At 38.5% G+C, this 13,873-nt stretch overlaps 1 protein-coding gene across 1 annotated transcript; it reads right to left on the bottom strand.

The window, feature by feature from the left end:
* On the bottom strand, positions 1-9,386 carry ccdc3b (coiled-coil domain containing 3b). Its single transcript, XM_079340776.1, has 3 exons — positions 8,610-9,386; positions 4,830-5,004; positions 1-1,925 (listed from the first exon to the last, which is right to left on the bottom strand). Exons 1-3 carry the CDS (start codon positions 8,972-8,974, stop codon positions 1,632-1,634), a joined length of 834 nt encoding a protein of 277 aa, XP_079196902.1. The 5' UTR covers positions 8,975-9,386; the 3' UTR covers positions 1-1,631.
* Positions 9,387-13,873: the final 4,487 nt, after the last annotated feature.

The raw sequence follows: 13,873 nt of genomic DNA, 5'->3' as shown, positions 1-13,873 counted from the left end.
TGTTGTAAAGATCATTTATTTATTTAAAAACATGAAATGTTAAAAAATGCAATATGCTAGTGGAAAATCAAACTAGATGATAGAAGTAAAGGAAAAGATAGATAATGAGAGAAGCAAAAAAAAAAAAAAGTAACATAAGTGAATTGTAAGTTTTTACAAGGGTTGAAATTAATCCAAACTGGGTGCTCAGCACCTTTTTTAAATACAGATATTTTGCTTTCATTCATTACATTTTGAATAATAGCACTTGCATTAAGCAGAAAACAATACATCTGGGAGACAATTTACGTTCAACTTAAAAGTAGAAAATTTGATATGAAGTAATAAACAATCTTGCAGCATTTTAACTTTAGCACATCTGCCCCTCTGTAACTAAACGCTAACACCTGGTTTGGGCCTTTTGTATTTCCTCAGAAAAAATTTCAACACTCATCACTACTTGATAACACTCTTTCAACTAATAGCTGCTCTATTTGATGAAAACATGAATGACACTTTCACATTAGCTTGCCCTTAAGTGGACATCAAACAGAGGATTTGGAGCATTTTTACAACAGCCTTTCAGAAGAAAGAAATGATACTCATATTTATATAATGCATAGTGTGTCCAGCACAGAAAGAAAACACAAGAAATTACATTTTTAGTGCTTTGACATTTTCCACATGTTTTAACATTAGTATTTAGTGTCTGGAGAATGTTTGTGCTGCCACTGAATTAATCAAATAAACAACAAAAGTAAAAATCTGGGGCTGAGCCATTTAGCAGTAACAGTTATTTAGAGAGAATAGTCACAGTCAATCAATCAATATTTAAGTAGTTTAGATGAGGATCTCCTGGAAAATATTTAAATCCTTTTTTACGCTGGATGCAGTTCATCCCTGAATTTTATTCATGGCATTAGGGATGCCAAATAGGTCAAGTGAAAGACCTCCTTTCAGGGTACACACACACACACACACACACACACACACACACACACACACACACACACACACACACACACACGCACGCACACACACACACACACACACACACACACACACACACACAATGGTAATCAATATTCCAGTCTACCTCACTTCCACATTATAATATCCCAGAAAAAGAATCCTTTTCTGGATGTCACATTCTTGTGATGCAATAACTCAGGAATGCCTGAAGTGAATATAATACACATGGATAGTTTTCGACTTTTTTTTTACCTTCAAAGGGAAATACAACATCTGCTATCAATTAGTGTCCAACCTCCCTTCACTCTATCCCTTTTGTACCTGTTTATTCTGCTGATATATGACAAGGGTTTACTGACTGCATACTGTGTGCTCTGCAGAGAAACATGCCAATATAATGTCCCTAATGTTCATGATTTTGTGCGACATCTCCTGTTCATGTGGGCCTGCTCATGTTGTTGTTTTAATCTTTTAGGATTTATTCTTTATTTTTAAATCAGGATAGGAACATTTGAGCTATGAAAGAAATACGCTTAAATTCTTTGATTATTCTGATTCTGAATCATTTGCTGCTGTTAGCTGTCTCTTCTCCCTTTCTCATATACAGTCCTTTCAGTTGTCGGATGTTGACGCCTAATTTGAAGCCTAGTTTGGTTTACATACAACAAAATTCAAAAGATCTAGTTTTTTAGATTCCTGGAGAGGACTTTTTTAAGTGTCGGCTTCTTTTGGTGCTGTGTAGTGTCCTGATCTTGGTGAGTTTGGGGCATCTTTGAATCGTAGAGCTGTTTGAGGCCGAGGGTGTTCTGCTCTTTGGTTGTTTCTCGTTGGGCCTGGCGTAGCAGACGCTTCATGGTCTTCACTTTTTCCCTAAGATGATCATTGGCTTTCTCTAAGGAACGTACCTGCTGGGAGAGTGTCCTGACCCTCTCCTCTTCCTCAAACAAAGCCTTCTGCACTGCAGAGCACAGCAGCTTTGAAAAGAAGAGGGAAAGGGATGCTTGTTTATTCCAATTATTGCAACACATACATTTTTAACAACAGGTAGCACTAGGAGCACAATTATACTTCAGGAAAATATGATTGTGACCCCTTTACACACTGAGATGTCAAGTTACTGATCAATTACTTTGTGGTTATCTCAAACAACATGTACATTTTGTTCTTACAAAGCATTCTAACAGATTTCCATCTGGCACTACTTTTGGAGTGAATTCTGTTGGATTTCAAGTCGAGAATGACTAATTTTGTGCTCCTGTGTTTTTGTTTTACTTATATGAGATGAGATGAGATTCAACTTTATTGTCATTACACATATATAAGTATAGAATAACGAAATGAGGTTTGGCATCTCACCAGAAGTGCAATAAGCTATGACGTAGCCCCTGATGCAGCTGCTGTTTTGATACTGAATTTCCTTCGGACAAGTCAAATGAATGAAAACTTCTGGCATGCTCTTTGGGCTGACAAGCAATGCCAACAGCTCATAAGTCTTTCAGCAAATTTCCCTGTTTGTGTTTGAGTTGAAGAGAAGGGTTTTGGGCTGACTTTAGCCTAAAAAGAAAGAAGGGGTTTGGGAAAATGGAAAGAAATCAATCATAAAGTAATTTTGAGATAATACCTTTCTTACTGTGGAACAGTTTGAGGAATTTATACTTAAAGAGTCGGTGTATGCTGTTTGATTTATGTACCAGCCAATTTATATTGTAAGCCAAAGACAACAGGCTGTAGCTTCAGGTAGGGACGAGGATCGAAAGAGGTTACACAACATGCTTCATGTGAGACAGGCAGACACCACTGTGAGATGAAATCTAACATTCCTGCAAAACCCCTGACAGACAAAGGCCCTGAACCTTTTCTGGAAAAGAATTGCCCCTGCTGTCTGTATGTCTGCCTGAGTGTGGATTTCCTTTACAGTTCCTAGCGCTTCCACATGGGTCAATGTGTAACACTGATGGATATACCTTTCCATCAGATAACAACCGCTCAGAGTTTCGAGGAAATGTAAGAAATGTGTGGCTGGCAGCAAGCTCACAATACTGTTTAGTACATTATGCAGTGAAATATTAGCTGTGGATTTTTCCCATGTGCTATAACTTATGTCCCATGAGAGATCTGAAAGAGGAATAAAACTTTATTATGCAAAGGACTGAGTTCAGGAGCAGAACGATCAAGTTATGTAAAGCAAAAGGCTTGAAATGGCACATCACTCTTCTATGCATTCAGACTATGACTTACACTCAAACACAAGCCTCCTAAGCTAGAGCTTTACCAAATACTTTGGCAACTATCCTCAGAAAAGTTGGGAGCCAAGACGTAGAAACAGACATGAAGTACAAACATGGCACGTTGTATAAAGGATAAGCTTTAGTGCTTTTAAGAATATAAAATCAGGACTAAAACACGGAAAATCAGTCTAACCAAGGTGTTCCATTGGCCAGATGTAATATGTAATCAATTGTTACACAATCTCTCCACTGTGACGCCGGCCTATCTTGGGTCTACTACAAATTGGTAGTATTTGTAAAACCTCTGTATAAAGGTTTGTGGGATGGATGAATGACAGGACATCAGACAGGACATTTGTTCACTTCATCAGAACACAACCTCATGTGAGAAGATTCAGGAAAAGAATCAGCACCTTGTATGCCTTTTTTTTTTTAGATAGAATAGAAATAGAAGAGCAGGGAGACAGAGCTGCAAATGTGGGGAAGGAGTCGAAGCAACATTTTCGTTGGACAAAGGCTATTACAAGCTTTTAAAAAAATGATGTGAGCCTAGTTTTGCTTTTGTATGGGCAATCAAGTGAGGGAGGTGATTGAACCTCTTCAGAGTAAATAGTATTATTGGACCATTATACTGTGGGAAAATCCTTCTTGCCAATGTTTTTATTGCTGATAACATTTGGTGTAATTTTCTTGTTGACTAAATGCCTTTTGCTTTTCTTTGGTTAACATTTAATAATAAAATGTTATCTGTTCTGATGGGACTCTTGGTCAGCTCTCCAAACAATGGTTGTGCATGTCAGCGAGAAGAAAGCCATTTCTATTTGGCTAGGAGGAGTAAATCCTATCATATCAAGAGTGACGTAAGAAACATAACTGATACCTTAATGTCACTGTGTAATTATAATCACAGACACTGACCCAAACATTTGCTGTTAGTGGAAATACAAACCATGTTTTCATTCTCTTAACCCATTGCAGATTTTTGCTCAGGTCATCAATATATAAATGTTTCTGTGTAATCGAGGAGTTTTTCAGGTTTATTATGTATCCATTGGTTTTACCTCAGTGATTTACTACATTTCCATATATTCCTTTCAAAAATAAAAAAGTTGACATCAGGGGTCTCTTTCATTCAATATTTTTCACATCTTGAAGCTGTTATGGTCCACGTCTTACTATTTATTCTGTCATGAACTTGATTGGGCATGTTGTGCACTATTTAAGACCGTTGTAGTTGCTTTGTGTGTCTACTTTATGTCAGACTTCTGCACCAAAGTGCTGAACTTTTTATGTAGGAAATGCCTTTCAAACAACAAATGTTCTGCCAAGCTGTGTTTTCAAAGTAGATCTTTCCTTTTAAAATGGAGTTCTTTGTTTTTCCAAAACCTCAGAAAACGTGTTTTTGGTTTCTCATGAATAAAGTATGTATTTAATTTGCCAGCTTTGTTAAAGCATTCATTTGAGGACAACAGGAAGTAACAATGGGGCATAACAATATTTGGGTTTATTAACGATCACTCCACTTTTTTAACAAATGTTTCTATGGCCATCAAGAACATATTCAGACTAAATCAAAGTTCCTGACTAAGAAACATCAAACTTCTAATGTTTAAAGGAGTCATTTTAAGGTGGTCGAGCTGGGCTACATACCCGACTGTCCTCTTGAGCCTCCCACTCTGGCGTGTAGCTGTGGACCTGAGTACCAGGTGTACAGTTGGAGAACTGGAAAAGGCTGGCAAACATGCGGTTCATGTCTGCTGTGTCAGGGAAGATTGGGTCCTGGAAGTTGACTCCATGAGGAACAATATTGTAGTTCTCATCCATCCTGTGTGGGATAGAGGGGGGGAAGTTTTTACAGCTAAAGTTGTGAATGTTTAAAAAGAGGATGCAGATGTACACAAACAAAGGTACAAGAAAGGTTGTGACATTTAATCCTAATGTGTCACAGTACATTCAAACGAACCTTCCTATCCAATAAAGCTGACAAAAGTTGGATTTTTTTTTTAACAAAGAAGTGTCTCTTTTTAGAATTGTTTACAAATCCTTTCCCTATTTATATGCAAACTCAAGCATTATGTGGGTGAGTCAGACCAGCAAATTACAAGCCAAAGGGGTTTACTGTGCATGTTTCATATCTTCTTCTACGATTTAAACTTTGTGAGGGAGGAAGTCTTGAAGCAGTGTGTTTCCATACATCTGGATTCCATTTTACACTCCTCGAGGGACATCAAAAGTTTAGTTGTCCCTATCAGAGACTGTGTGTGTGTGTGTGTGTGTGTGTGTGTGTGTGTGTGTGTGCATATGTGCATATGTGCATGTGTGCATGTGTGGAAAAAAAAAGTTCAAGGCCGAAGGTCAAGTAAAAGCACAGTGACCGGGAGGTCAGACAGAATTGTTGATTCAGAGGAACTGGACTCTTCAATGATGGAAACTAAACTAAACTAAACGTATTTGTTTTAGGACAAAAAGAAAATCTAGAAGCAGTATGAAAAAGGGTGAAGTCTGACAGCCAACATAAAGCTCAGCTCTTGGTCTGTCTCATTTAAAGCTCCTGAGGGAGAGCCTTATTTGGATTTGTTCTCTCTATGCCACTGGAGACTGCGATGAGAACTTTCTAGTTTTGGCTTGCACATGTGTGCCTGCGACTTGGTGTTTCACAGGGGTCACCATAGTGGCCCTTTGAAACTCTACACTGATCTGTTTTAGGTTTGAGATGGAGGGACGCAAGTTACCAAGAACAGAACTAGCCATAGAGTAGCACATGTTTAGGCAAATAGCTGGGTCATGGATGCAAAGCCTCGGATGTATAGATCTAAAACACTTTGATATGTGTAGCAGGCTCAAAACCTGCCTTTACACAAAAAGATCTCCTTCCATCAATGTTTTTGTTCCATTGTTCCCAGCTGAAGGCTTCTTAGGGGTAATGTTATTCTCACCTGAATTGAGGGTCTTAGGATAGAAGGTGTGAAACACTGAACTGATTATAAACCTGACACTTGTGACACTGAGACATATAGACTTGACTTGATTTTCTCAAAAACAAGGATCAAGCTAGTCTTCCTCTCTCTGACAAATTGAACATGAAGGTTAATCATTTTTCCATGTCCATTTATGCCATGCTAAAGAAACTGCTAGCCAGCTTCATGAAACTGTACAGGAATAGAAACATGTGGTTATATAAAGACAAACACAATAATCATGTAAATATAAAGAAGAGCAATGTTTTACTGTAGAGAGAGAATATCACAAAGCATGAACGGTATCTGGACAACGACAGTAAGCAAGTAATTCCAGGAGTATATCATATTTTATTGATCAATACATCTTACATATCTAAATAACTGTTCACTTATGAATCACCCTTTACAAACATTACAGGGATCTTGAGGGCTAAAGTGAGTTCCTGAAAAGGTACACATACTCTCATCAACCACATGTCAATTTGAAGTCCTTTTATACTTTTGTCATGAGAAAATAAGTTTTTTGTTTGAGGTTAATGAAATAATTAACTTTATCCAGATAACTGCGTTCAAAAAGAAAACTGCAAGCACTGCCATTTTTGTTCTTTTGAAATAACCCATCTGAGCTATGTTTGGTTTACCATAATGGTCTACATCCTTTGTGGTCCTCTGCAAAGGAAAATGTGGGTCGCTATTTCAGGGGAGGAGGGATTCCTCAACAGTATGTTCCTGGTAAACACTGGAAGATTACTGCTTTGGTTTACTGGAGTAATCACGGGGTCCTAATTGTCATCAGGTCTGCATTTAAACATGGCTCTGTTGTGACCATCGCTCCAGGACATTTCCCATGGTGTTTGATAGCCTATTTCAACATATAATGACCATATAGTTTCAACACCACAAAAGGGGAATACAGCTAATGGAATCATCTTAACAAACTGTAATCAGCAACACACAGTGTTTCAATCACAGTGATTCTGTGAATATGAAGTGTAACATGTGCTTTAAAGAACGCTATTGTAGTTGACACTGCTGCAGACCCTGCAGAAAGTTTTATGGATGCTTTTTACTAACCCCCTCTGAACATCAAACTCTGCATCAGTTTAAGGGGACAAAACACAACACATACATCATCAAGTTTACATCAGACCTGTCAGCACATGTTCTTTATCAAGCAGCAAAATGGTGCGTTTCAGCAGGACAAAAGGCGGCCCTATCAGATATTGGCTTGCAGATAACTCTCTTGAGGAAAATATTTTTGTAGTTCTACCTTCAAGCTGTTGGGAACTGTCTGGCTCTGTAATTACACTGGTTGGAATGTAATTAACGTTTCCTAAGTAACAGTGTTGTTTCTGTCCAACACAGACATTCAGGATTTAAGCTGCAACAAACCTCCTTCTCAGATGAAATCTGAAAAGAAGGTTTGGCATGTCATTAAATATATTATAAACTCAAAATCAATCAGGTTTCCCATTGAGGCATTCTGTGTGAAAGCCAATAAGTCAGGACGGTGCCAACTCTCTGCTTTTGACGACACGTTTCCTTCCTGGCCAACAGATATTTGAGTCACCCTGGAGTAACTTCTTTTCATGACAGCTCTGTGCACAAGTCTGAAGATTTGCTGATGTTATTGGAGAAACAGACAGTTGAGCCTAAAATCCATTGATTTTTATATTCAACTGATAAAATCAACCCAGTCGCACAGTTTGGATAAAACTGAATATATAGGGCATGCTGGATGACTTGCATTTTAGACACATGTACTGGAATGATGTCTTGCTATCAATTCAACTGCACTGCCCCTCTCTCCAATTTTGACAAATTTAAACGTATAACTAGATAAAGGCAAGAATGGATTCAATCTCTTGCAATGCAATGTTGCAAACACATTTTCTATAAGTCAGTTATATGAGAAATGAATGTTGTTTATTCTCAAAACATTTGGCCCACTGGCTTACCAAACTAATGGTTTACTTTCATTGGATTGATGGACACCTTCTCCTCTAGTTTAAATATTGACCTCCTTTTAAAGTTTACACTGTGCCAGAGAGGGGCCCTGAGCTCTGAGGGAAAAAGAGAGGAGCCAAACAATGATGTGACTCAAGTGTCTAATTGTGAGACTTGGAGGCAGAGTGAAATCCTTGACAACAAAGCCCTTGAATGTTGGTCTAATCCAAAATTAATTAAACAACGTTTCCCATTTGAAAGGATGACACCAGGACCCTGTGATATTGCTGTGTATTTCTTTTTTTCAGGTTGTATCACCCCCTTTATGAAAAAATATACAGTGCAAACATCTCTGGAAAGAGCCATGTGTTATTTGCTGCACTATGGATCACATGCTGTCATCATAGGGCAATAGTTATACATAGATCACAAGTTTTCTTTCTTTTTTTTTTAAATGGCAAACTGTGACACTAAATCCTTTTCCTAAGTGATTAGAACTAGAGGTCATATCTGCGTTGCTCACCTTAGAAAGAAGTAGTAGTTGTTGTTTTGGGTGACACTATAAGAGAAGCAGTGGAAGTATCCCAGCCCGGTGACATTAAACCTGGAGCCGGCAGGGACCTCCAGCATGCTGCCCCATGCCTGATCACACAGCAGCTCAATCTCGGCAGAGAAGAACATGTTGTTGTCGTGCTCCCGTGGCAGGTCGTTATGCCTGTACATACTATAAGACTCCTCGTGCAGTGCCAGCACCTTGGCAAAGACAATGATCTCTGCCAGTTCGGCACGGCACGCTTCTGTCTGAGGTCTCCAGTCGTGGGGAAGTTGACATCCCCAACTTCCATCAGGACCGGCCGCAGCCAGAACAAACGCCACAATAATCCACATGATCCGGCGGAGATGAGACGACTGTGGACCAGGCACGCGCACCCACTTGCACACTGCGGCTGATGAACGCAAAAAAAGAGGCTGGGCGCGCTCAAGTTGTGTATAGCCTACATTAAGCAATGCTTATTCAACTTATTTTCACAGTAAAATCGCACAATTTCAGTCCCAGACAATTTCTCTTTTTGTGCGGTCCTCCCTCCCTACTCAAGATACAATCCTGCAATCTGTTGATCAGCCCAGCATCCTCTGCCAAAACGTTGCCTCTCACCTTGGGAATCTGACCAAGAGGACCAAATAGCGCGTGTATCCAGCCTCGTGTGTGGAGTTTTCTATACAAAGAAAGGCCTTTGAGTTACAAAAACACTCCAGATCCCAATTTGTGAGAAGTAGCTTATAGGCAACTATTAAACCTTCAAACTCGGCGCTTTATCAGTAGACTGAAGTTTCGAGCTGCGTTTAAGCATCTTTACGGTAATCTTAAAGAAACCGCTCAGAAGAGCTGCTGGTATGACTGTGGGGCAGACTGCAGTCTCACAATCATTTCACTCAACTTTGAAGTGGAATAATAACCTTATTATATATTGTTCCATTATTCATATAGGCTACTGCTGAGCGTATTACTTCCTAGACTACTTGCATGAACAATATTGTGTACTTAGTGTTTAGTGTTTTCGAGTAATCATCTGTCAAAATCCGTAACACAGGGTAAAATTAAAGATATTTCACCCAATGTTGATGGGGAATATAAACATTATTTTCCATAAGCCTTCCATGATTTATATACAGGAGAACTCCTATACTAATTGCATGAAAGTACTTCCTATACTAATTGCATGAATAATATGAAGTACTTTTGAGAAATCCACTGCGCAACTCCATACTGAAGCAATGTGACTTTTTTTTTTTACTTTGATGTATTGTAAAAAAAAATAAAAATCCATAAGTACACCATTTTTTCCCCAAAAAAACTTTATTAAACGTCTTTTTCACAGTACAAATATAGAAAACAAAACACAAAACTGTAACATGAACATAACACATTTTACAATTGTCGTGTCAATATTTAACACGTTATTTCAAAATATAAAAATTACAATTACAATCTTTAGAGCAATTAATGAGGTCTAAACTGAACTAAATGAACTATAAAGATATAGATAAATATTGAATGAAACATACAAGGGTGTGTAATGTGTTAATTGTCTAATTCTTTGGGGAAGTTTTTCAAAATATCATGTATCGTTTGTGCTAATTTTAAGGACTTGAGATAGAGTTTAAATTCATTCAAGGAGGAGACACAATTGTGGGATGACTTTAAAAATCTATTTTTGTGTGTAAAGAATTTTGCTGGACACAGAATCATATTAAGAAAAAGTTCCTAATTTCTGTTGTTTGAGATTATTCCAAACGTAATATTATCTCTAAAACATATGTGACGATATTCCTTTTGCGATCCACTTATGGATCTCAACCCAGAACGTATGAGTCAATCACATAAGAAAAAAATAAGGTCGCGAAAGGATACCTTCGTGATACCTTCACTGTGTTATCGGGAGTAATTAGGCTACAGTAAAATGTATCGTATGTTTCATGAGTCTGCAATCTGCCCCACGGTCAGCGGCTCTCTTCAGAGCGGTTTCATTATCATTACCGTAAATGTTTTATATTCACGCACTGGAAAAATACGTGTGCCTGCTTTGAACAATCAAACGCGAACCACAACGTACTTGACCTCAGTAAATTGCAGTTAAGTTAAGAAAGACCAGAGCGACCTCTAGTGGTATTGTGTAAGAACACATGGCCCGTAACACGTTTGTATTAGTTTGAGATCTACCTTTAGGAAAGCCAGATGGTAAGAATGCTGACAGGCAAAACCGAGGAAATGTTACTCCAGAAGGCTAAAGGGCCAGTGGCCCACGCATTGACCCGTTTCACTGTCCACTCATCACTGGCATTATCGAGTTTGGATTATATGGAGGACATCGAGGTTTGGTTTGTCGAAGCTAAAAGGATTGAAAGTAGAAAATACAGCCTTAAATACGAATCTAAGGCATAGATTGAGATACACCAGAGATTTTTTTTAATTTACTATTTATCAATTGACAAATGGAGCCGTCAAGATGCACGGTGATTGCTTCATCGGGCCAGTGGCGCCCCCCGCCACCCGTCGGTCGAGGTGAATCTTGGTAGTGGCAACCAATCACGTCCCTGTCTGCTACCAAGAATCTACCAGAATTCTACCACGATGTGGCCAATCAGCGCTCGTATCGCTACCAAGATTCACACCGATGTCCCGCCCCACTCGGATGTCCCCGCCTCAGAGTTGCTTAGTAACGCCAGCGCCGGCTTCTGGTAAGTAAACTTTTATTAAAATAAATATATTCACCGAATTACTAGCCCGGCCCAAGGCTACTGTTAGTTGTTTTAACTTAGTTCGTGTAATGTGGCTATGAGCATAGCATGACAAGGCGATCATGACTGAATGTAATGGGTGTAAAAAAACAGGCATATAGGAAAGTAGTGTTTGGGTCGAATTAACCCGTTTTGTGTTTTTAATTACCGTAAAACAATACAATAACAAGTGATTTCCACCTGAAACTTCATGGCCTTACATTATTTTCAGTAAAAAAAAATTACAAGAATGATGAAACGAAGGACCATTTCATTGTTAAATGTGAAAACAGTTTTAAAAAAGTGTAATCATGCTATAGTGTTGATAATACAAGTTTGTGTGTGTATATATATATATATATGAAACCGCTACACACACACACACACACACACACACACACACACACACACACACACACACACACACACACATATACATACATACATACATACATACATACGTATACATACATACATACATGACATGCGGGACACAGGGATACAAGACATTAGTGTTCAACAACTGCTGTCCTCCCTCCCTTACATATTTAAACCATAGATAAACCCGAAACAAGATGGAGAGGACCCCCTATATGACTCAGAATAAACAAATTACAAATTAAACCCGTGCAATTAAAAATAGACTCATATTTATATAAAGAAATGTAGATAACCTGTGAAGTAAAATAAATGTATGTGCTATTTTAAAGACAAATGTTCCTTTGAGAACAATAAAACCTTATATCTTAACTTATCTTATGTGATGAAGTGTGCTATTGGAGGATACATTTGATCAGCTGATAAAACTGAAGTTTTTTTTTGTTTTGTTTTGTTTTGTCTTCAGGTACAGCAGGCGTTGTAGGTCACAGGAACAACAAACTGTGATGCAAGGCATCCCAGCTCCAGACGCACCGATGGCAGCAACTGAAACGCTTCTTGCAGCTTTGCAGAAAGGAGCTGCTGAACCTCATTCTTTCATTCTTCCTCCTAACTGCTGGGGAGGCAAAGCTAAAGAGAAGGCCACAACCTCAGACTATCTCCCAGGCTTCACAACCCCAACATCCTCTCTTTCCCCCATCCGTGCAGTGTTCTGCAGGACCCTCACAGATGATGCTCGTCACCATGCCACCATCATTCATGCCACCCTTCACTCAGACACAGACCTCAAATAAAGATATCCCATACACAACCCTGCAATACAGAAAGAGAAAGCAAGACAAAGAGCGCGCTGGACAAATGACAAGAAAATATGAGAAGAAGTCGGATGTCATCATATGCAAAAAGTGCAACAAGGACAGAAAGCCACAGTCACATCGCCAGTACTTTGGAAACTGGTTCTGCACAGAGTCTGAGACTCAATCTTACGAAGAATGGAGGGCTGAGCTGGCAAAACATGGATATGGGAAGAAACAAAAGCCAAGCAATGAAAACCCTTGAGTTTCTTAAGTCTGTCTACTTACTCTACTCCAGTGTGTAGCTGTGAACCTGAATACCAGGAGTACAGTTGGAAAACTGGAAAAGGCTGGCTACATGCGGTTCATGTTTGCTGTGTCATATGCCATTATTGTTTTTATTATTATTCTATTTTTTTTCTATTTTTTTATGCAACACTTGATTGTTCTTGTAATCACTGTGTTGTTTATTAATGTTTTTCATAAAATGTCAAATTGAACAAACAAACATTTCTGTCTTCATTTCTTCTTTATCCTCTTTAGATAAATGAAACAAATCTAAATGTGTCTTTTTCTTTTCTTTTTATTGCCCATAACACACAGACACTCATAGGCTATATAAATATCTATAGTCATCTACATACATGCTTTTGAATACTAGTCAGTTTCTCTTGAGGGTAATAATCCTTAATATTAAAATAAGGGTTATTGATGCCAAATGTTGTGGGGAATTTAATATAGGCTTATACATTTTGCAAAAATACTAAAATTATGGTTAAAACACGATTTGATAATCTTGCAAACTACAAATAATATTTAAAGGGGATTAAGGAAAACATTTGATTTGGTATGCAAGCCAATCTGCCACCTGCTGTCCGAATAATGCCACAACAGGACAAAACCAGCCAAATAAACGAGTTCTTATCGTTGTTTATAACTGTGTATAGTGACGTTAGGCAAAGATTAATTGCACACGGGTTTATATATTTGATTTGGAAATATTAATATACAATGTTTATGATGTGGGAATCCCAACGAGTTCATCATGAACAGGATTCGATCTACTGATCTCAGCGTCATTTCAACCGATTTCTTGTTGTTTACCTCGACCAATGCGCGCTGGCAATGGATAACGCGTCTGACTACGGATCAGAAGATTCTAGGTTCGACTCCTGGCTGGCTCGTTGTTTTCATTATTGCTGACGGATGGCTTTGTAACACACAGTAGCTCACCCATAGGTTGACCGACTGTGTTAATTGTGTTATTTGGCCCATGGAAACAAGTGTAAAGTAGCAATGTTTTATTGGCACAATAAGAAGTCTTAAATACTCATGT

Source organism: Symphodus melops (assembly GCF_947650265.1).
Source record: "Symphodus melops genome assembly, chromosome: 4".
Classification (NCBI taxonomy): domain Eukaryota; kingdom Metazoa; phylum Chordata; class Actinopteri; order Labriformes; family Labridae; genus Symphodus; species Symphodus melops.
The sequence above is the reverse complement of the archived record's forward strand: the minus strand, read 5'-3'. Positions and strand labels throughout refer to the sequence as shown.

Coding starts and splice junctions, on each gene's coding strand:
- ccdc3b (XM_079340776.1), bottom strand. CDS start 8,974: ATGTGGATTATTGTGGCGTTTGTTCTGGCTGCGGCCGGTCCTGATGGA. Junction 5,005..8,609: donor AACTACTACTTCTTTCTAAG/GTGAGCAACGCA, acceptor TATCCCACACAG/GATGGATGAGAACTACAATA. Junction 1,926..4,829: donor AGGCTCAAGAGGACAGTCGG/GTATGTAGCCCA, acceptor TTCTTTTCAAAG/CTGCTGTGCTCTGCAGTGCA.